The sequence below is a fragment of the Bufo gargarizans genome, chromosome 1 (genome assembly GCF_014858855.1).
Source record: "Bufo gargarizans isolate SCDJY-AF-19 chromosome 1, ASM1485885v1, whole genome shotgun sequence".
In the NCBI taxonomy this organism is placed as follows: domain Eukaryota; kingdom Metazoa; phylum Chordata; class Amphibia; order Anura; family Bufonidae; genus Bufo; species Bufo gargarizans.
In genome coordinates, this window is record NC_058080.1 from 42267164 (window position 1) to 42288736 (window position 21573).

A 21573-nucleotide genomic window follows, 5' to 3' on the forward strand; every position below is an offset into this window, starting at 1 on the left:
GGTGAGCTGGACCGCAGAGTGAAGGCAAAAGGGCCAACAAGTGCTAAGCATCTCTGGGAACTCCTTCAAGACTGTTGGAAGACCATTTCAGGTGACTACCTCTTGAAGCTCATCAAGAGAATGCCAAGAGTGTGCAAAGCAGTAATCAAAGCAAAAGGTGGCTACTTTGAAGAACCTAGAATATGACATATTTTCAGTTGTTTTACACTTTTTTGTTATGTATATAATTTCACGTGTTAATTCATAGTTTTGATGCCTTCAGTGTGAATCTACAATTTTCATAGTCATGAAAATAAAGAAAACTCTTTGAATGAGAAGGTGTGTCCAAACTTTTGATCTGTACTGTATATAATGCCCTTTTAGTCCTCCTCCTTGGTGGTCCTCTTCTGTGTTCATAGCTGCAGCTTCCCCTGCTTCCACTAAAGCTATGGCCCTGCAGATAATGTAGGGTGTATTGGCCGGCATATGGTGCTGTAGTCAGTAACCAGACCAGAGGTAGAAATCAAACATCTATTATTACTAAAATGCAGAATGGGAGTTGTAGTACCTTTCACAACAAAAAATACCAGACAAATTTACATGGGTAAAAAGAGGGTGTAGTTTTGGGGTTATGGCTTAACGGAGTGTTTTTTAACATTCATGGTTTGATTATATTAAAGGCGTATTAGTAACTATTAGATCGGTGGGAGGCAATTAACCCTTTACACATGGGGTAAAGTCTTTCCTGCACGACCTTGAAAGTGTTTCTCGACCATCCATAAATGTCCGCTCTCTTTCACTCAGGGTCAGTCTCTCAGTTCAGTTGCTTCTCTGGCAGCTTTCAGCTTACAAAAACAAGTATTGTCTTTAGATCTGAATAGGAACTCTCTGCTCCACATGGGGGAGCAGCCTGTCTACCGGCAACCTAACCAAGACTGCCTGTTAACTATAAGCCACCCACACATAACCATTGGGGATTCAAAAGAGAATACTCTACCTTTTGAGTACTTGGGTAATAAATCACATAAAGTATAGAGAATGAACTTGACTTATAAAAATACCTTTAATGGTAGAGTAATGGGTATTGGTACGACGGTACCTAGTAACTAATAATAAGTGATGTAATCCTTCAGAGGAGAAAAAATATAATAATAGAATGGCAACGGGAAAAAGATAAATCAAAAGGAGGATGATCAGGGGACCACAGGGAATACTAACCCTGTAAGACCCTAGTCTATCCTCAGCCCAGGGTTGCCCCCTAGTGGTGGAGGTTCCCTGTCCCCGTGCCTACTCCTAGAGTATCCCTGTTAAAACCCTATAGATATGGGATATAACAAATGTCAAGAAGATACAAAAACAACAATATGTAGATATATGGATAGTGTTTAGTATGCCTCAGGTAGTCACACACCAACACTTCCTTTATACAAAAAAGAACCCCTACGCGTTTCACCTAAGGCAAGGCTCATCAGGAGGTGAGAAAAAGATAATAGATTTTTTTACTTAGCTCCCCGTCCAGATGTAAGGAAACATTGATCTTTGCAATTTACTGATAACATATTGCCAAGAAATCGGTGGCCCAAATGTTCCAGGAGGGATGGAAATCACAACATGTAAACTTTAGCATAGAATTAACTTTTTAGCAACATACTTTTTAGTATGTTACATAAAGTACAGTATCAAGTAGGGTTGTCTCGATACCAAAATTTTGATTCGAATTTTGATACCATAAAAATGTATTGCAATACTCGATACCATTCGATAACACTCAAAAAAAAAAAAAGCCATATGCTATCCATATTTTATGGAACGTCCGGCCCCTTTATAAAACTTTTTCCTATTCTATTTTTGTGGGGGGGACGAGGTGACTAAAATGTTGACTGTTACGACGTTCACCGCTTATGAGATATTTTTTAATAGTTTGGACTTTTTGGGATGTCGATACCTAATATATTTATTTTTTTATTGTTTATGTATTTTTATATGTAAATTTGGGAAAGGGGTTGATTTAGGCTACATGCACACGACTGACATTTTTTTAACACCCATCACACGTCTGTTTTAAGACCAATGGTAGACAAAAAAACTGCTGTGTGACTGACCCCATAGACCAGGGATGGCCAACCTGCAGCTCTCCAGCTGTTGCAAAACTACAACTCCCAGCATGCCCAAACTGTCTACAACTATCAGCCTACAGCAGGGTATGGTGGGAATTGTAGTTTTACAACAGCTGGAGAGCCTCAGGTTGGCCAGCCCTGCCATAGACTGTCAGTGAAAAACGGACGTAAAAAAAATAGAAAATTTTCTATGTTGTCCGTTCTTCACTGACAGACTGCCCCCATACAATCGAATGGGTCAGTTTTTAAAGTCCGTTTCTCAGAAAGGCATCAGTGAAATACACGTCTGTTAAAAATGGGGCTAGAACCTGGGATCTTTTAATTCCTTGTCTATTCACCCTAAGGCCTCTTTCACATGAACGTAAGGGCCCGTGCCCGTGCTGCGGGCCGCAAATGGCGGTTCCGCAATACACGGGTCAGCAGCTGTGTGCATTCCGCATAACGGATGCGGACCCATTCACTTGAATGGGTCCACAAATCCGGAGATGCGGTGCGGAACGGAAGCACGGATGGATCGTGGCCAGCTATTTCCGTCTGCCCCATAGAAATGAATGGGAGCAGGGGCCGCGCGTGCGCTCCTATTCACTTCTATGGGAGCAGCGCTTGGTGGTGGACGGACCCCGGGTAATCCAGGATCCTCTGCCCGCTACATTCTCATTCTAGCGATATGCCCCCATTGTATGTGATGGGAATACCCCTTTAATGCCAAGGAGGCAGTGGTCTTGATGCTCCAGGAAAAAGGCTTGTCCGGAGAAGAAAAGGTGAGCGCTACCATCAGTCCTGTGTCATGCCAACAGTAAAGCAGCCTGAGACCATTCATGTGTGGGGTTGCTTTTCATCCAAGGGAGCGGGCTCACTCACAATTTTGCCCAAAAACACAGCCATGAATAAAGAATGGTACCAAAACACCCTCCAACAGCAACTTCTTCCAACAATCCAACAACAGTTTGGTGAAGAACAATGCATTTTCCAGCACGATGGAGCACCGTGCCATAAGGCAAAAGTCATAACGAAGTGGCTCGGGGACCAAAACGTTGACATTTTGGGTGCATGGCCTGGAAACTCCCCAGATCTTAATCCCATTGAGAACTTGTGGTCAATCCTCAAGAGGCGGGTGGACAAACAAAAACCCACTAATTCTGACAAACTCCAAGAAGTGATTATGAAAGAATGAGTTGCTATCAGTCAGGAATTGGCCCAGAAGTTGATTGAGAGCATGTCCAGTCGAATTGCAGAGGTCCTGAAAAAGAAGGGCCAACACTGCAAATACTGACTCTGCATAAATGTCATGTAATTGTCGATAAAAGCCTTTGAAACGTATGAAGTGCGTGTAATTATATTTCACTACATCACAGAAACAACTGAAACAAAGATCTAAAAGCAGTTTAGCAGCAAACTTTGTGAAAACTAATATTTGTGTCATTCTCAAAACTTTTGGCCACGACTGTACACTAAAGGATCTTTTCTGAGTCCCCACAAAATCATGGCATCTACATGAACATAATTTATTTTTTATTTTTCTAAGACTCCATGTGCCCCCTTCACGTCCTCGCTGAATCACCAGATTCCAAGCTAATTTGAGGAATTTCCAGGTAATGCATACAGGACTACTGACATGAATTATGTGTCACTGGTGGTGAAGCGTCTCTGGTTGTCCAGCAGTGGAGTCATGCTAAGTGCTCCCCTCCAGCTGTCATCACAGATCAGCCGGTAATCTGCTGCCAGACATAGCTTAACATGTGTCTACAGCTGGGGATGAAGTCACTCAGAGTAGACTACGAAGGGCTAAAACGGGAATTATCGCACATCTTAGTCGCTTTATCAGCAGCAGATATGAGTTAACATTTGTCCTTGATACAATACATTGCTTCGCCTTCCATAAATGTACTAGAAAAAAACATGGCTGCCATTGTATAAGGCTCTGTACACACCACGTTAAAGCCCAACCCTACAGCAGGTGCTTCAGTGGGCTTCCAATCCGTGCCTCCGTTCCGCACAGCACCGCATTTCCCGGATTGCGGACCGATTCAAGTGAATGGGTCCGCATCCATGGTGCGCGGTGCACATGGCCGGTGCCCGTGTATTGCGGACCTGCTGTATGCGGGCCACAATACGGCTACGTCCCAGCAATGGCCATGTGTATGAGCCCTAATAAAGATCTATTAGGGTGAATAGGAGAGGAGATCAAAAGATCCCATGTACGGGGCCCCTAAGGGGAAAAAGTTAAAAAGTTATTACAAAAATCAAAACAAAAAGAACACCAATATATTAAAAGTTTCAATCATCCCCCTTTCCCAATTATAAAAATATCTAAACAATAAAAAAATTAACATATTGGGTATCGCCACATCCGAAAATGTCTAAACTATAAAAATATTTTTTTTATTATTCCAGTGCACTGAGCGCCGTAATGGAAAACAATTAAAAACACGCTATTTGCCATTTTTTGGTCATCTTGTCCCCCCCCCAAAAAAAATTGAATAAAGGTAATCAAAAAGTCCTACATACTACAAAAATGGTACCAATAAAAAAATTACTGTTTGTTATGCAAAAAACAAGTCCCCAAAAGCTCCCCCAAAAACTTGACAGAATTTAATTTTTTCAATTTTGCCACACAAATAATTTTTTTCCATTTTCTAATGCAAGACATGGTAAATTAAACGGTGTCATAAAAAAATGCATTTTGTCCCTCAAAAAATAAGCCCTCATATAGCTATTTGAATGAAAAAATAAAAAAAGTTACCGTATTTATCGGCGTATAACACGCACAGGCGTATAACACGCACCTTCATTTTAAGAGGGAAATTTCAGGAAAAAAAATTACATTTCAAATAAAGCCTCTGATCTGCCCCCTCTGGTAACGCAAACCCCCCCTCCCTCCCCAGTATTAATCATTGGTGGCAGTGGCCACAGGGTCCCCCTCCTCCCCCCCATCATTGGTGGCAGTTTGCAGTTCCGATCGGAGCCCCAGCAGTGTAATGCTGGGGCTCCGATCGGTTACCATGGCAGCCGGTCGCTCCTTCTCATAGGTCTGTGCGGTGCATTGCTAATGCTGTAAGCATTAGCAATCCGCCGCACAGACAGAAGAAGGAGCGACCGGCGGCCACAGCGCACGTGAGTATAATGCGCTGCTCTCTGCTCACTAACATACCATGGCAGCCAGGACTTCAGTAGCGTGACTCCTGACTGCCATGGTAACCGATCGGAGCCCCAGCATTACACTGCTGGGGCTCCGATCGGAACTGCAAACTGCCACCAATGATGGGGGGGGGGGGAGGGGGACCCTGTGGGATATGGCCGGCACATTCATTGGTGGCGCAGTGGCCACAGTCCCTCCCCTCCTACTCTGTCCACATTGGTGTTCAGCGGCAGCCGCGCACAGTGGGGAGGGAGAGACTCCCTCCTCCTCTCTCCTTACCTCCTCCTCCCTCCGCTGTGCCGGCCGGCTCAGTCCTGCCTCTCTGGCCTCCGGAGGACACGTTTCAGCCCTAATCGGCGTATAACACGCATACATCATTTGCCCCCTATTTTCAGGGGGAAAAAGTGCGTGTTATACGCCGATAAATACGGTATGTCTATTGTAATGTGGGGAAGAAAAATCCAAAATGGAAAAATGGAAATTTATTTGCACGAAGTTTTTACACAACTTTTCGCATTTTTACACCACTGACTCCAGTTTTGAAAAGTGGGTGGGGAACTGGACATGGATAGCCTCTCCAACTAATTTAACCCCATAGGCCCCTTGCAGTTCTGGAATGTATTAGATGACACTGAAATAATACTGTCAGTGTCATCTAATATATTCCAGAACTGTAAGGCTGGTTTCACTCGGGCGTTGCGGGAAAAGATGCGGGTGCGTTGCGGGAACATGCGCAATTTTCCACGCGAGTGCAAAACATTGTAATGCGTTTTGCACGCGCGTGAGAAAAATAGGCATGTTTGGTACCCAGACCCGAACCAGGACTTCTTCTTAGAAGTTCGAGTTTGGGATCAGTGTTCTGTAGATTGCATTATTTTCCCTTATAACATGGTTATAAGGGAAAATAATAGCATTCTGAATACAGAATGCATAGTAATATAGGGCTGCAGGGGTTAAAAAATAAATAAAAATTAACTCACCTTAATCCACTTGATCGCGCAGCCTGGCTTCATCTTTGCTGTGCACAGGAATAGGACCTTTGATGACGTCACTGCGCTCATCACATAGTCCATCACATGATCCATCACCACCATGGATGGATCATGTGGCGGACCATGTGATGAGCGCAGTGACGTCACCACAGGTCCTTTTCCTGTGCACAGCAATGATGAAGACAGAAGAGAAGCCGGCTTAAGGTGAATTAATTTTTATTTATTTTTTAACCCCTCCAGCGCTATTGTACTATGCATTCTGTATCAAGAATGCTGATATTTTCCCTTATAACCATGTTATAAGGGAAAATAATAATGATCGGGTCCCCATCCCGATCGTCTCCTAGCAACTGTGCGTGAAAATCGCACTGCATCCGCACTTGCTTGCGATTTTCACGCAGCCCCATTCACTTCTATGGGGCCTGCATTGCGTGAAAAACGCACAATATAGAACATGCAGCGATTTTCACGCAACGCACAAGTGATGAAAATCACCTCTCATGTGCACAGCCCCATAGAAATGAATGGGTCCGGATTCAGGGCGGGTGCAATGCGTTCACCTCACGCATTGCACCCACGCTGAAATCTCGCTTGTGTGAAAGGGTCCTAAGGGTTGCATAGCATCATAAATCATTATAATGCTTTGTGACTCCGACAGTGCTGGGAGTTCACGCCTGGTGCTGTGCTGTGAGTCCGGAGCGTGACACACGCTCGTCTGAGAGGGGCCTTAGTGATGCATCTCCTTAAGAGACCAGTCCTGTATGGAAACTTACTGGAAGTATTTCATGGTATGGAAACTTATTGGCAATGCTTCTTGGGAAATGAATATGCAAAGAGGTGTCTCCCAAGGAAGTCTGACTTTCCAACAGGATTTGACAAGGGAATTTTGACTCCTAGGGAGCGACTTCCGAGAGGTGGCCCTGGCGAGATGGTTCTCTTACCTCTTTGCATATCCTTTTCCCATGGAGAATTGCCAATAAGTCTCCATACCATGAGGTTCTCCCAGTAAATCTCCATATGGGTCTGGTCTTTTTAAAGGATAACTGTCATATATATTTTTATTTGCTATTTTATTAGAGCTAGGCATGTATACCTGAGTTAGTCTGTCGATGATTGGCAAAAGATATGCAATTACCTTATAATAACAGCTTTCATTAATGTCCTCTGTCCCTTTTCACTGCTCCACAGTCGCTATGGCTTGTTTGTCTCTGGCTAAGAAGACAGGAAGACGGAGGGGCGGTCCTTCACACTGCATGCCTGCATTAGGCTTCAGAGTGAGGAGGCGTGTCTCTCAGTAATCCAATCTGATTGGCTGACAGGGAGCTGCTGTCTACAGCAAGTGTGTATGGGAAGTGAGGGAATGCAGTTTTGGCCTCAGAGAACTGGCAGAGGAGCCACCTTGAGAAGATCCTCATAATGTAGGATTCAAAACAGCCGTAACTAAGGGGAAAACTCAAGGAAAACTGTGGTATGTGAAGAAACTAAAGATTGCTTTATGCATAATGCTGCTGCAGCAGTAACATATGCTAAAATTGATTTTTTGATGAAAATATGACGGTTATCCTTTAAGGAGATTCAGCACCCTGTCTAAGCTGCAGTCAAGGCATCGCACAGAGCCAGCCAGAATCCTACTCCATACTGGCGAGGGGCAAGCACCCTGAAAACAGCTGTCTACAGATGGTCATTGAGCTCGGCTATATTCCCTTATCAAATTCCATTCTTGTTGGAAAGCTGGATTTTGACTCGTAGAGAGCAACTTCCCAGAGGTGGTGCTGGTGAGATGGTTCTCTTCCTTAGGAGATACCTCTTTGCATCTAAGAATTCATATATTTCTTTTTCTCCTGCCGTTTTTTCTCTACAGTTGGTATATCCACCTGCTATAGGCTTCCAATTACCAATATGGCACCCACTGTTCTGGAGCCAGCACTGCGCATGCGCTGGCTTAAATTCAGTCTCTCTGGAGACATAGTACTATTCGGACTCTGCGTTAAAAAGTTTTCCGGACCTGCACACTAGATACTTTTGATGACGGCCTGTGTGGTTTTCCCAAATGCTGGCCATAGGCTATGCGATCTGGCAGCAGGATCTCCGATAATTGCTGCGCCAGTACTTCCTGGGCCACACCTGTACATGTTGTACAAAGTATGTGGATCCTGCTGCCGGACCTCATCATGTACCACCGATGGTTAAATTATCATGTGCATGGGTTGCTCATTAACTAGCTTTATATTATTGCACACATTATACACTCACCTAAAGAATTATTAGGAACACCATACTAATACGGTGTTGGACCCCCTTTTGCCTTCAGAACTGCCTTAATTCTACGTGGCATTGATTCAACAAGGTGCTGATAGCATTCTTTAGAAATGTTGGCCCATATTGATAGGATAGCATCTTGCAGTTGATGGAGATTTGAGGGATGCACATCCAGGGCACGAAGCTCCCGTTCCACCACATCCCAAAGATGCTCTATTGGGTTGAGATCTGGTGACTGTGGGGGCCATTTTAGTACAGTGAACTCATTGTCATGTTCAAGAAACCAATTTGAAATGATTCGAGCTTTGTGACATGGTGCATTATCCTGCTGGAAGTAGCCATCAGAGGATGGGTTTATGGTGGTCATGAAGGGATGGACATGGTCAGAAACAATGCTCAGGTAGCCCGTGGCATTTAAATGATGGCCAATTGGCACTAAGGGGCCTAAAGTGTGCCCAGAAAACATCCCCCACACCATTACACCACCACCAGCCTGCACAGTGGTAACAAGGCATGATGGATACATGTTCTCATTCTGTTTACGCCAAATTCGGACTCTACCATTTGAATGTCTCAACAGAAATCGAGACTCATCAGACCAGGCAACATTTTTCCAGTCTTCAACAGTCCAATTTTGGTGAGCTCGTGCAAATTGTAGCCTCTTTTTCCTATTTGTAGTGGAGATGAGTGGTACCCGGTGGGGTCTCCTGCTGTTGTAGCCCCCCTTTCTTTCCCATTCTGACATTCAGTTTGGAGTTCAGGAGATTGTCTTGACCAGGACCACAACCCTACATGCATTGAAGCAACTGCCATATGATTGGTTGACTAGATAATCGCATTAATGAGAAATAGACCAGGTGTTCCTAATAATTCTTTAGGTGAGTGTATATCCGTTGTATTGATGGCACACTTTTCTATCTAGGTACTCGTTCCTTTTCTCTTGTCATCTATAGTGACTGTTTATGAATTGGGATATATTTGTACATATTATTATAGTGATAATTGCTTGATGTATGAATTGCATGGCCCATATGCATTAGCACTGACACTGATAGCTTGGGAAGGGCTGCATGGAGCAGCTGGACCAGTGCATTCTCTGAATATAGGAGAATAAATCACTTTTGTTTGACTTTTGCAGGAGTCGGCTTCTCTGAAGGTGTGGCGCTGTAGAGTAGAGTTCTCATTGAGGTATACCGCTGGAAGTCCTAGGATTTTTGTGTACATCCTTTTGCCACAGTTTATTTGCCAAATCTGCCAAGCAGTCCAGAAGAGATGATTTTTTTTTTTCTAGTTTTCATTTTTTTTTTTTTATGCACAGTATGTGTTTGAACGGACACTTATGGTATTGCAGGCACCTAATATTTGGATTTGTAAGGGGACCCCCAGAATGTAAGCTACACACCATTGTTCAGTGGAAATTGCCTTGACTTAGTTTACGTAAGCTTTCTATGCGTTTTTTATATGATATATATAGGGAAAAATGCATTTATTAACTAATGTGTAGTATAAAGAAAACCAGACAACCTGATACTATGTAACAGGTCTATTTGTGCAGCGATGGCGCCATCTAGTGTGCATATGACTATTAGCAAGGTCCTTATAGTTCCACATTCTGTACTTCGGCTATACTTTACTTTGTGAAAGTTACTGGCATCCAATAAGCTTAATATTTTTTTTTCCAGGTCGAGGACCGAGTTGGACAGTAGGATAAAATAACAAGCTCATAATTTTCTGTTGATATATGAGAAGAAATGGAGACTTTAACATTTCCTGAATCATTTGCTTGGGGAGCAGCAACTGCGGCCTATCAGATTGAAGGTAAAACTGGAAGCATCTGCTTTTTAAAAAAATGGGAATCGTATTATAGTTTAAAGACCACAATGTCTATTAAAGGGGTTATCCCCTGACTAATGTAAAAAATTAAAATGGGACATCATATAGTACATGACAATCTCAGTCTAACAAAGCTAGAACCTGTACCTCACATGGATCCAGAGATCTCCTCATTCATTACTCTGCTAGATTTATATCAAGCTTAAATCTCAAGGGGAGTATCTTTTCTGCTGCAGCTCAGGGTGTGTGTCCATGCTCTCCCTATCACAGCTCAGGAGGCGTGTCCATGCTCTCCCTATCACAGCTCAGGAGGCGTGTCCATGCTCTCCCTATCACAGCTCAGGGTGTGTGTCCATGCTCTACCTGTCACAGCTCAGGGTGTGTGTCCATGCTCTACCTATCACAGCTCAGGGGCGTGTCCATGCTCTCCCTATCACAGCTCAGGGTGTGTGTCGATGGTCTCCCTATCACAGCTCAGAAGGCAGTTGAAGGATGAAACTGAGCATGTGCGGCCGTCTCAGTCAGCAGGACAAAGAAATAAGAAAAAGAAAAAAAACAGGTGGCGCTATACAGATAGATTTTATTGAATAACTCAGTGGCTATGCTAAAAAAATTTATGACAAGCAATTACAAAAGTATTCAGATCCAGGTGCTGGTTTGAAAACTGTAGAACATTTTTTGTGGGACAACCCCTTTAAAGGGACACTGTCAGGCCTTCTGAGCATAATTAGATCTTTATATGCCCTCCTAGGTCTTGTAATAAGTTTCCAATTCATATAAGTATTATCCCTGTGCGCATTGTAAAACGTGAAAAATAATCTTTATAATCACCTGTCAATCAACTGTCCTTTATGCCCAAGGGGCGTTCTTTGCGCCGCATTTGTGCCCAGATGTGCCCCAACTGCCGGATCCTTAGACACGCCCATCTATTTAGAATTTACTTTGCTGGGCAGTATTTTCCTGTCCCCGACATTCGGAGATCTTGCGCATGCGCCCGGCACCCTCACTCGCCGGTATTACATCGCGCCTGCGTCCCCTATTGAGGCCGATGACCGTAACTTCGTATTGGGCATGCGCGGGATCTTCGAATGTCGGGGACAGGAAAATACTGCCCAGCGAAGTGAATTCTAATGAGATGGGCGTGTCTAAGGATCCGGCATTTGGGGTGCGGCTGGGCACAAATGCGGCACAAAGAACGCCCCTTGGGCATAAAGGGCAGTTGATTGACAGGTGATTATAAAGATTATTTTTCACGTTTTACAATGCGCACAGGGATAATACTTGAATATGAATTGGGAACTTATTACAAGACCTAGGAGGGCATATAAAGCTCTAATTATGCTCAGAAGGCCTGACCGTGTCCCTTTAAAGGGAACCTGTCACCGGGATTTTGTGTACAGAGCTGAGGACATGGGTTGCTAGATGGCCGCTAGCACATCCGCAATACCCAGTCCCCATAGCTCTGTGTGCTTTTATTGTGTAAAAAAAAACTATTTTATACATATGCAAATTAGACTGAGATGAGTCCTGTCCCTGACTCATCTCAGGGACAGGACTCATCTCAGGTTCATTTGCATATATATGAAATCATTTTTTTAAAACAATAAAAGCACACAGAGCTATGGGGACTGAGTATTGCGGATGTGCTAGCGGCCATCTAGCAACCCATGTCCTCAGCTCTATACACAAAATCCCGGTGACAGGTTCCCTTTAAGGTTTGCGGGTTACCATACAGCCATTAACGGTGAACACTGATTTGTAATATAGTTCTCATGAGTTCATAGAATCCTATCTCGCGACCACATCTCAGCTGCGTCCCAGCCGTGCTGCGTGGCTGTACCCTAAAGAGGGACGATAGAAGGTGGAACTTTTACTCATATATGTTAAGAGGCCAAAGATAATAAAATTATGAACACCTGCTGATTATTAGATGCTTTGGCCCAGATTTACTAATGTGTCTGCACCAAAAAGTGATGCAAATTGGTGCAGTTTGGAGCATATAAGGTTTCTGTGATTTTTTCCAACATGCTCAACAAGGTATAAGGAATGGGGGTGCGCCTCTCGGGAAACTGGGCACGGCCCAAGATGCTCTATTTTGTGTCAAAAATGCACCACAATTCTGGAGGAAATATCTTCCCAATACTTGGTATAAGGTCAGAGAAAAGTGTCTATCCTTGCACCAGATTTATCATCCAGCCTGAGCCCCTGTGGTAAATCTGCTGCAGGTCTAGACACTTTGGGGCACAGTGTGCCAACCACCATCGCCCCCCCCCCCTCCCTCTATAGCAGTAACATTGGTGGCAGTGTGCGGTCTCAACAGTAGAAGATTCATACTTACCTGCTTGCTGCTGCGATGTCTGTGAACGGCCGGGAGCTCCTCCTACTGGTAAGTGAAAGGTCTGTGCGGCGCATTGCTAAAGAACTAGTAGAACCGACAATAAATTCTCAACCAGTGAGAAAACCATATGTGAGAATTAACTCATGAATCCGAAAGACAAGAACACATATGCAAAAATAGTATATTTTATTAAATCATCACATAAGGACAACAATGAAGACAGTAATGGATAAAATTGATGAACAAAATTGCAGTAATGAAATGGCACTGTGGGCCGGCGCAACACCAAGGTTCCAGATGGTGGATTTATCCCCCAAGCATATATCCACTCTTGGTCTAATTAAGCCTAATGGCTAAAATATCTGAGATAAACCATCTCATAAACCAGACCATAGAGTGGCATCAGCTTAAAATATAAGTAACACCATGCTTGGGCGGAAGTGACGTAGCGCTATGTGATCAAGCTGAGTGGAAACGTCAGAGCTCGGATTTGAGGTAGTCCAGCCAGGGCACAGGTGATTGAATGCCGAGAATCAGCCAGGGATATTGTGATAGGTTCGGGGCACACTTCTCTCAGCTGCATTGACCGAATGGACACGCCCCTTTTGAGGAAGCTGTGCGAAACGCGCGTCAGGGGTGCGCTCACTCAGGTCTCCAGGTTGGTTCCCCTTTGAATGTTATTATTGATACATGTATGTATGTCCTCATGCTGGTAGCGTATCTGGGTGCTAGGTGTAACTTGTGATTTATTATACCACTGGTGTTGAGTACTCTGCTGCACATTGCACCCATTTATGTTGAGAACAAGACTAGCATGGTGTTACTTATATTTTAAGCTGATGCCACTCTATGGTCTGGTTTATGAGATGGTTTATCTCAGATATTTTAGCCATTAGGCTTAATTAGACCAAGAGTGGATACATGCTTGGGGGATAAATCCACCATCTGGAACCTTGGTGTTGCGCCGGCCCACAGTGCCATTTCATTACTGCAATTTTGTTCATCAATTTTATCCATTACTGTCTTCATTGTTGTCCTTATGTGATGATTTAATAAAATATACTATTTTTGCATTGCTAAAGAACTGTAACTTACCAGTAGGAGGAGCTCCCGGCCGTTCACAGACATCGCAGCAGCAAGCAGGTGAGTTTGAATCTTCTACTGTTGAGACCGCACACTGCCACCAATGTTACTGCTATAGAGGGGGGGGGGGGAGGGGCGATGGTGGTTGGCACACTGTGCCACCAACGATTTAATACAATAGAGGGAGGGAGGGGGGCCGATGGTGGTTGGCACACTGTGCCACCAACGATTTAATACAATAGAGGGAGGGAGGGGGGCCGATGGTGGTTGGCACACTGTGCCACCAACGATTTAATACAATAGAGGGAGGGAGGGGCGATGGTGGAGGCACACTGTGCCACCAACGATATTCAAACTGGGGAGGGGGGGGGGGTCTGCCCCCTGCTGCCTGGCAGCCCTGATCTCTTACAGGGGAATATGATAGTACAATTAACCCCTTTAGGTGCCGCACCTGAAGGGGTTAATTGTGCTATCATATCCCCCTGTAAGAGATCGGGTGCTGCCAGGCAGCAGGGGGCAGTCTTGTACAAAGTTTGCAGTGTATTCTAACTAGAAGCGTCCCCATCACCATGGGAACGCTTCTGTGTTAGAATATACTGTCGGAAATGAGTTTTCACGAAGTGAAAACTTAGATCAGAAAAAGCTTTTATGCAGACGGATCTTCGGATCCGTCTGTATGAAAGCAACCTACGGCCACGGATCACGGACACGGATGCCAATCTTGTGTGCATCCGTGTTCTTTCACGGACCCACTGACTTGAATGGGTCCGTGAACCGTTGTCCGTCAAAAAAATAGGACAGGTCATATTTTTTTGACGGACAGGATACACGGATCACGGCCTCGGCTGCAAAACGGTGCATTTTCCGATTTTTCCACGGACCCATTGAAAGTCAATGGGTCCGCGAAAAAAAACGGAAAACGGCACAACGGCCACGGATGCACACAACGGTCGTGTGCATGAGGCCTTATGGTGAGGTGTGCTCCTGGTCATAAATTAGGTGCTTCTATGGCAATCCGTGCACCTCGAGTAAAAACTATGCCAGCCCCTGTCTGGCATAGTTTTAAGCTAACATTTGCACCTGCCAGCCCCGGCACGGCCCCTGACATGCCCCCACCCCTGTCACACCCAACTGGCGTACAAGGCGCAAAACTTGTCGCACGGCCGGACAGATAAAAGGACTTGTGACTATTTTTATGTCTAAAAGTGTTGCAGGTCCATTAGTAAATGTGCCCCCCTTTGTAAGGTTATAGCCACAGGTTTCTGCATGCAGTTTTGGAAGCCAAAATCAGGAGCGGACCTTAAAAGGAGAGAAAATACACAAGGACAGATATGACTTCTTTTCTTTTTTTAACTCACTCCTGGTTTTGGCTTCCAAAACTGCTGCAGGAAACCTGACCGTGTGGCCACACGTCATCTACAGGATTAGTCAATCTGGGTCTTATTCTTCTGCTTCTAGCAAGATGGAGAGCTTACCGTATTTTTTGCCCTATAAGACGGTTTTTGAGGAGGAAAATAAGGGAAAATATATTTTTAACCAAAAGGTGTGCTTTTGGTGGGTTTTGAATTAATGGTGGTCTGTGCATGACACTATTATGGGGGATCTGTGGATGACGCACTGTCATGTGGGGGATCTGTGGATGGCACTGTTATGGGGGATCTGTGGATGGCACTGTTATGGGGGATCTGTGGATGGCACTGTTATTGGGTGGGGGATCTGTGGATGGCACTGTTATGGGGGATCTGTGGATGGCACTGTTATGGGGGATCTGTGGATGGCACTGTTATTGGGTGGGGGATCTGTGGATGGCACTGTTATGGGGGATCTGTGGATGGCACTGTTATTGGGTGGGGGATCTGTGGATGGCACTGTTTATGGGGGATCTGTGGATGGCACTGTTTATGGGGGATCTGTGGATGGCACTGTTTATGGGGATCTGTGGATGGCACGGTTATGGGGCATCTGTGGATGGCACTGTTATGGGGTGGGGGATCTGTGGATGGCACTGTTATGGGGGATCTGTGGATGGCACTGTTTATGGGGGATCTGTGGATGGCACTGTTTATGGGGGATCTGTGGATGGCACGGTTATGGGGCATCTGTGGATGGCACTGTTATGGGGTGGGGGATCTGTGGATGGCACTGTTATGGGGGGGATCTGTGCATGACACTGATATATGTCATCCACAGATGCCCCTCATAACAGTATCCCCCAATACACCGGCCCTCCGCTCACTGCAGTATTTATAAACATTAATCCTTATCCTGTTAATAAGTTTAACTAAAGCTGCGCTCTCCCCTGTTCCCCTGTATCAGTACAGCACTTACAAACAAGCTTCCATAGCAGGCAGAGCGGACGGCAGCAGTAAAGTCACTCACCTGCTTCATTCATAAAGCAGGCGGAGCAGGCGCGCGACGTCAGTGAGTGACGTTACTGCTGCCGTCCGCTCTGCCTGCTATGGAAGCGTGTTCGTAAGTGCTGTGAGGATACAGGGGAACATGGGAACATGGGAGAGCGTAGCGTTAGTTAAACTTATTAACAAGATAAGGATTAATGTTTATAAATACTGCGGTGAGCGCGGGTCCCGCCCCTAGTTCCGGACTCCAGCCCCTCCTCTCTCCCCGCTCATACATCGCAGACTGCGATGTAGAATGGAAGCACTTTTGGGGGAGAAAAAGTGCGTCTTATGGGGCGAAAAATACGGTATTTATTTACATGTACGCAAAAAAATAAATGCACATAAAGATAATCTCTATACAGCAGCTAGAACAGGGAGTAAAGATGTATACAGTATAGATGTTGCATTTTACTTTTGCCAATAGTAATCAAAGGTAAAGCTGTAATTTTAGGCAGACACATATCACTAGCCATTAGGACTTTTGGTTGGGTTGTTCCACCAATACAGCCTTCTTCTATAATGAAGCTGGCGGTGGTGGTCTTCAGATCGTTGCTCGTCCATCTTTAAACCTCTTTCAGTTTGTAGCAAACACTCAAATGAAAAGCTGTCAGTATAATTCATGGATGTGCCCTGTCTAGGGGGTTGCCACGTGCTGGAGCCCACTGTGTGATGCCTTGCCTTTGCAATCCTATTATTTTACTGTGTTTTTTTAAGACATGTGTGTGGTATGTGTGAATGGTGATGGTCAGTTCGCAGTGTTTGTCAGCGAACACATGCGGGCTGCCATCTTTAGTAACGTAGACTCACCCGTGTGGCGATGCACAGGTAAGCCCTTACCTGTGCCGGGAGCCGGTCTGAAATCAAATGCAGTCACCGGGAGCAGGCAGTTCCGAGAACAGCCACCGGGGGCCTTCATTGGGCTCCCGGTGACTGCATTTGATTTCAGACCGGCTCAGTTACAGGCAGAGGTCGCAATAACGCCTGTACAAGCGTCATAGACGCTTGCTCAGGCCATTTTACTCCCATGAAAAAGTCTAAGGCGTACCAATATGCCTCAGACTTTCCCCTGCCATTCATCAGCGCTGTGAGCTCTGTGAACGGCGCAGGCAGCGCAGCAATGCTGCTGCTGCCTGAAACAACCAATCACAAAGCTCCTTATAGTAAGAAGCTTAGTGATTGGTCAGTGTGAGCGGGCTGCCGGAGTGCCGGAGCTCACACCGCTCTCAAAGTAAGGAAGGAGGCGCAGCGCAGGATTGTCACTGGCAGGGTAAGTGGCTGGCATTGCTGTATAGCGCTGTGTTTTTCATAGTCCAGCCGCAAATAGGAGTCTGCCCCCCCTATTATATGAACACATGGAGGGCGATATGAGCGCCTGTAGCGGTGCTCGTCCGCGTTATGCGCCATTCCAGGGAGTCGGGACCGTGTCACTGTGTCACCGTCGGCTCACCATGTAAACAGTTTCCCGCGCTTACCTGTGCAGGCGGTCTGGCACACTGTTCTGGCCCTGGGTAATGTGGCCGAGATGACTTATGAACAGACTGCTGCTTCCTCTAATTACAGAACAGGCCGTCTCCAGTTGCTATGGGCAACAGCTGTACTCCTCATGACGCATGCTGCCTGCACTATTGGAGGCTGATGCCCCATGGTTACCTGATAGCAGGGTGGAGGAGAGGTCATTGCTGTGGCTGGCAGCCTGGCACTATTCTGGGGTAGGGTTAATATGGCTGGTGCTGTTCTGCCTGGGGGTAACATGTCTGACTGGCACTTTGTTACCCCCAGGCAGAACAGCACCAGCCATATTATGTCCTGAAACAGCGCTGCCAGCCATATTAACCCTACCCCAGAATAGTGCCAGGCTGCCAGCCACAGCAATGACCTCTCCTCCACACTGCTATCAGGTAACCATGGGGCATCAGCCTCCAATAGTGCAGGCAGCATGCGTCATGATGAGGAGTACAGCTGTTGCCCATAGCAACCGGAGACGGCCTGTTCTGTAATTAGAGGAAGCAGCAGTCTATTCATAAGTCATGACTCCATCTCGGCCGCAGGGCCACCGTGTAGGGTTGCCACCCGTCCGGGATTGACCCGGACAGTCCGGGTTTGTAATCCTGTGCCCGGGTACAAGCCTTTCTTAGACCCGGGCACAGGATTATTCTATTCTTTTCATTGAAATTGCAGACAGTCAGTGTGGAGTCCGTCCGATCGCATATTTTAGCTGCTGCTGCCTGAGTGCACTGCACTGTCACTAGTGACTCACTCACTGTGGCGGCGGCGGCCAGGTGATGATCAGCTGAGCGGAGCGCTCCCTCCCCCAGTCCCCCTCCCCTCCTCCTCCAGTCTACAATCACTACAGTGATGCGGCTGCCAGGCAGGCAGTGCAGCCGCAGCGGCTCACTCACTGTTTAGTAGTCTCCAGTCCAGTCTCCTCGCTCCTCCTTGCTCCGCCCCGCTCCTCCCCTGCCTCCCAGTCCCTCCCTCCTTCTCTCTGATAAGGAACCAAGTCAAGTCCACAGGAAGTGACATCAGAGAGAGAGGCAGGGAGGGAGATTTGAAATCATTCTTCCAGCAGCTCCAGGCTCCAGCAGCCTGCCCAACTAGTGCCCAGCCCAGACTGTGCCCACTGTGCCCTGCTAGTTTTTCAACCTGACCAAGACTGAGTCTGACTGTGACACCAGATAATCACTTACTTTACTTCTAAAAAGGTATGCATATAAAACATTTGAAGCATGTTTGTAACAGTGTTTAAACAGCCTCAGGTTTCTGAATCTGTCAATCAGAAAAAACATTATGTTATGTAGCTGACTGACATTAGCGATGTGCTAATGTCAGCAGTACATAACAGTGTGTTTTATAACTCCTTGCCCGCCGCTGCCGCTGTTCTCTTAAAATAAAGACTATAATATAAGACTAAACGACTAAAAAGACTAAACTATATAATATGCTAATGAGCCTCTAGGTGCTATGAGGGCGTTGCTGCAGCACCTAGAGGCTCCGTCCATTCACCTTTTGGCAGTGGCACGCCCATGTTTAGTTGATTGACGTCCGAGTTCTCCTCTTCGTCCCGTAAATCCCGCGCCTGCATCGAATACTAAACAGTACGGCGCAGGCGTGGGATCAGGGGCGTAACAATTGCGGTGCGACAGCGATCGGGGTGGAGGCGGGACATGGGCGTGGTTGGAGGTGGGACATGGGCGTGGTTGGAGGTGGGACATGGGCGTGGCTGGAGGTGGGACATGGGTGGGGCCTGGAAAGGGGCCCTCCCTCCCTTCTGTTCGGGTTTGGCTTGAAGAAAAGGTGGCAACCCTACCACCGTGCCAGTCCACACAGGGTTATTGCAGCCTGTGACGCCTCTTCTTAGACTAGAGTAAGAAAAAAGAAAATCACCTCATCCACTTGCACTTAGAGGAGCGACTGCTCTGTGTGTGTGCAAGTGGATGAAGTAAATTTTATTAACCTTTAAAAGGCCATATTGTTCGACTCCTACCCATTTTTAGCATCCGCTAGCTTAGATGTGTAGTACTCTGAGTTGAAACTTTCCACTCATCATTTTATATTTACTGTATGACTGTTTGGTAAATGTAAAATTGTCTAATTTTGCTCTTTATGCATGGAATACAGCTCTAGAGTACACTAGTAATGGCTTCCCTGCATAAATAGCCACCTTATAACATTATATAAGCCTATTTATAATGTATTTGAAGTACCGCAACTTTCGTACTCCTCCTCAGCTGAAAATACTCCTCAAAAATGTTAAGAGGAGTATTTTTACTCATTCAGAAAAAACGTAGCACGACCTCTGGTTACAGGTAAGGGCTTACCTGTGCATCGCCGGAGGGGTGAGTCTACCTTACTAAAGATGGCAGCCCGCATGTGTTCGCTGGCGAACACTGCGAACTGACCATCACTGTGTGTGAACTGCTTGTAATTTTCTCTTAGGTTTACACTTTCAACCACAAATTAGATTTTCAATGTATGTTTTTTTTTTACAAACAAAATATACTTTGATACAAAATTGTAGTATAGTATGTGGGTATTTTTATAGTGGATTTCAGACTCCCATTAGAGTATGTACCTAGGCTGCAGTCATTGATCATAACTGTGAATTACTAGATCTAAAGGTAGGCCAACAGCTCTCCCTCTAGGCTCCCCCACATACTTAGGGCTCATTCACACGACCATATGTCTTTTTCAGTGTTTTGCGGGGCGTTTTTCACGGATCCGTTGTTCCGTTGTGTTTCCGTTTCTGTTCCGTTTTTCTGTATGGCATATATAGTATACAGTAATTACCAAAAAATTGGGCTGGGCATAAAATTTTCAATAGATGGTTCCGCAAAAACAGAACGGATACAGAAGACATACGAATCAATTTCCGTATCTGTTCAGTTTTTTTTTTTGCAGACCCATTGACTTGAATAGAGCCACGGAACGTGATTTGCGGGCAGTAATAGGACATGTTCTATCCTTCAACGGAACGGAAAAACAGAAATATAGAAACTGAATGCATACGGAGTACATTCAGTATTTTTTTTTGCGGAACCATTGAAATGAATGATTCCGTATACGGAACGCAAAAAACGCTCCGTATACGGAATGCAATAAAACGTTTGTGTGAACGAGCCCTTATATGTTCGGCTGTATGCTATAAGGAGAGTAAAGAAGGCAGCTGCCAGGCAGTTCTGGCGGCAGCTTATCTCCTGGGAGAACAAAAGGATCAAGCAAAAATATGAATTTTGCTTGATCCTCGTCTCCGCTGACATCATCTAATGAATGAGAGTCGGGAACTCCCCACATACATTAATGTGTCGGATGAACCTGCCGTTCTCGAGAGGTCAAGCTAACAAAAGTATAATGTGTATGGCTAGCTTTACAGCAACCAATTCTTAAGAAAATGAAGGTAATGGCAGGTAAGTGATACCTACAGATGATGAGGTGCATAAGAGATTGGCCTCTTTCACTCATCAATGAATCACGGTGTTGTCCATGTTCTCCACGGACAGCACAGTTAGGCTCCATTCACACGTCCACAAATGGGTCCGCATCTATGGCACAGAAAAGATGTGAACAGCACAGAGTGTGCTGTCTGCATCCGCATTTCCGTGCCGCGGCCCCAAACTTCCGGGCTTCGGCCCCGAACTTCTGGTCTGCGGCTCCGCAAAAAATAGAGCATGTCCTATTCTTGTCCGCAATTGCGGACAACAATAGGGAGTTCTATGGGGGGTGCCAGCCGTGTAAATTGGTGATCCGCAATACACTACGGACGTGTGAATGGACCCTTATCCATTGTTTTTAATGTGTTTATTTACACATTAATATTTTTCGACAGACCGTTGGTCAGTGGAAAAACCATAGAGGCATGCACCACCTTTGTCTGTGATGCAGACCAAACACACCTGTAACGTAACTTGAATTCAAAAGATTTGAGAATGAATAAGCT

At 45.6% G+C, this 21573-nt stretch overlaps 1 protein-coding gene across 2 annotated transcripts in view; it reads left to right on the forward strand.

Moving 5' to 3' along the window:
- The window catches only part of LOC122926293 (cytosolic beta-glucosidase-like), a 115647-nt gene that overhangs the window by 26342 nt on the left and 67732 nt on the right, over positions 1 to 21573 (forward strand). The window contains exons 1-2 of one of the 2 annotated variants that reach the window (XM_044277750.1): positions 9624 to 9674; positions 10169 to 10304. In XM_044277750.1, coding sequence (XP_044133685.1) covers positions 10238 to 10304 — 67 coding nt within the window. In that variant the 5' untranslated portion in view covers positions 9624 to 9674; positions 10169 to 10237. Of the gene's footprint in view, positions 1 to 9623; positions 9675 to 10168; positions 10305 to 21573 lie in introns of those variants that run through there. The other variant, XM_044277690.1, reaches the window with a different exon arrangement.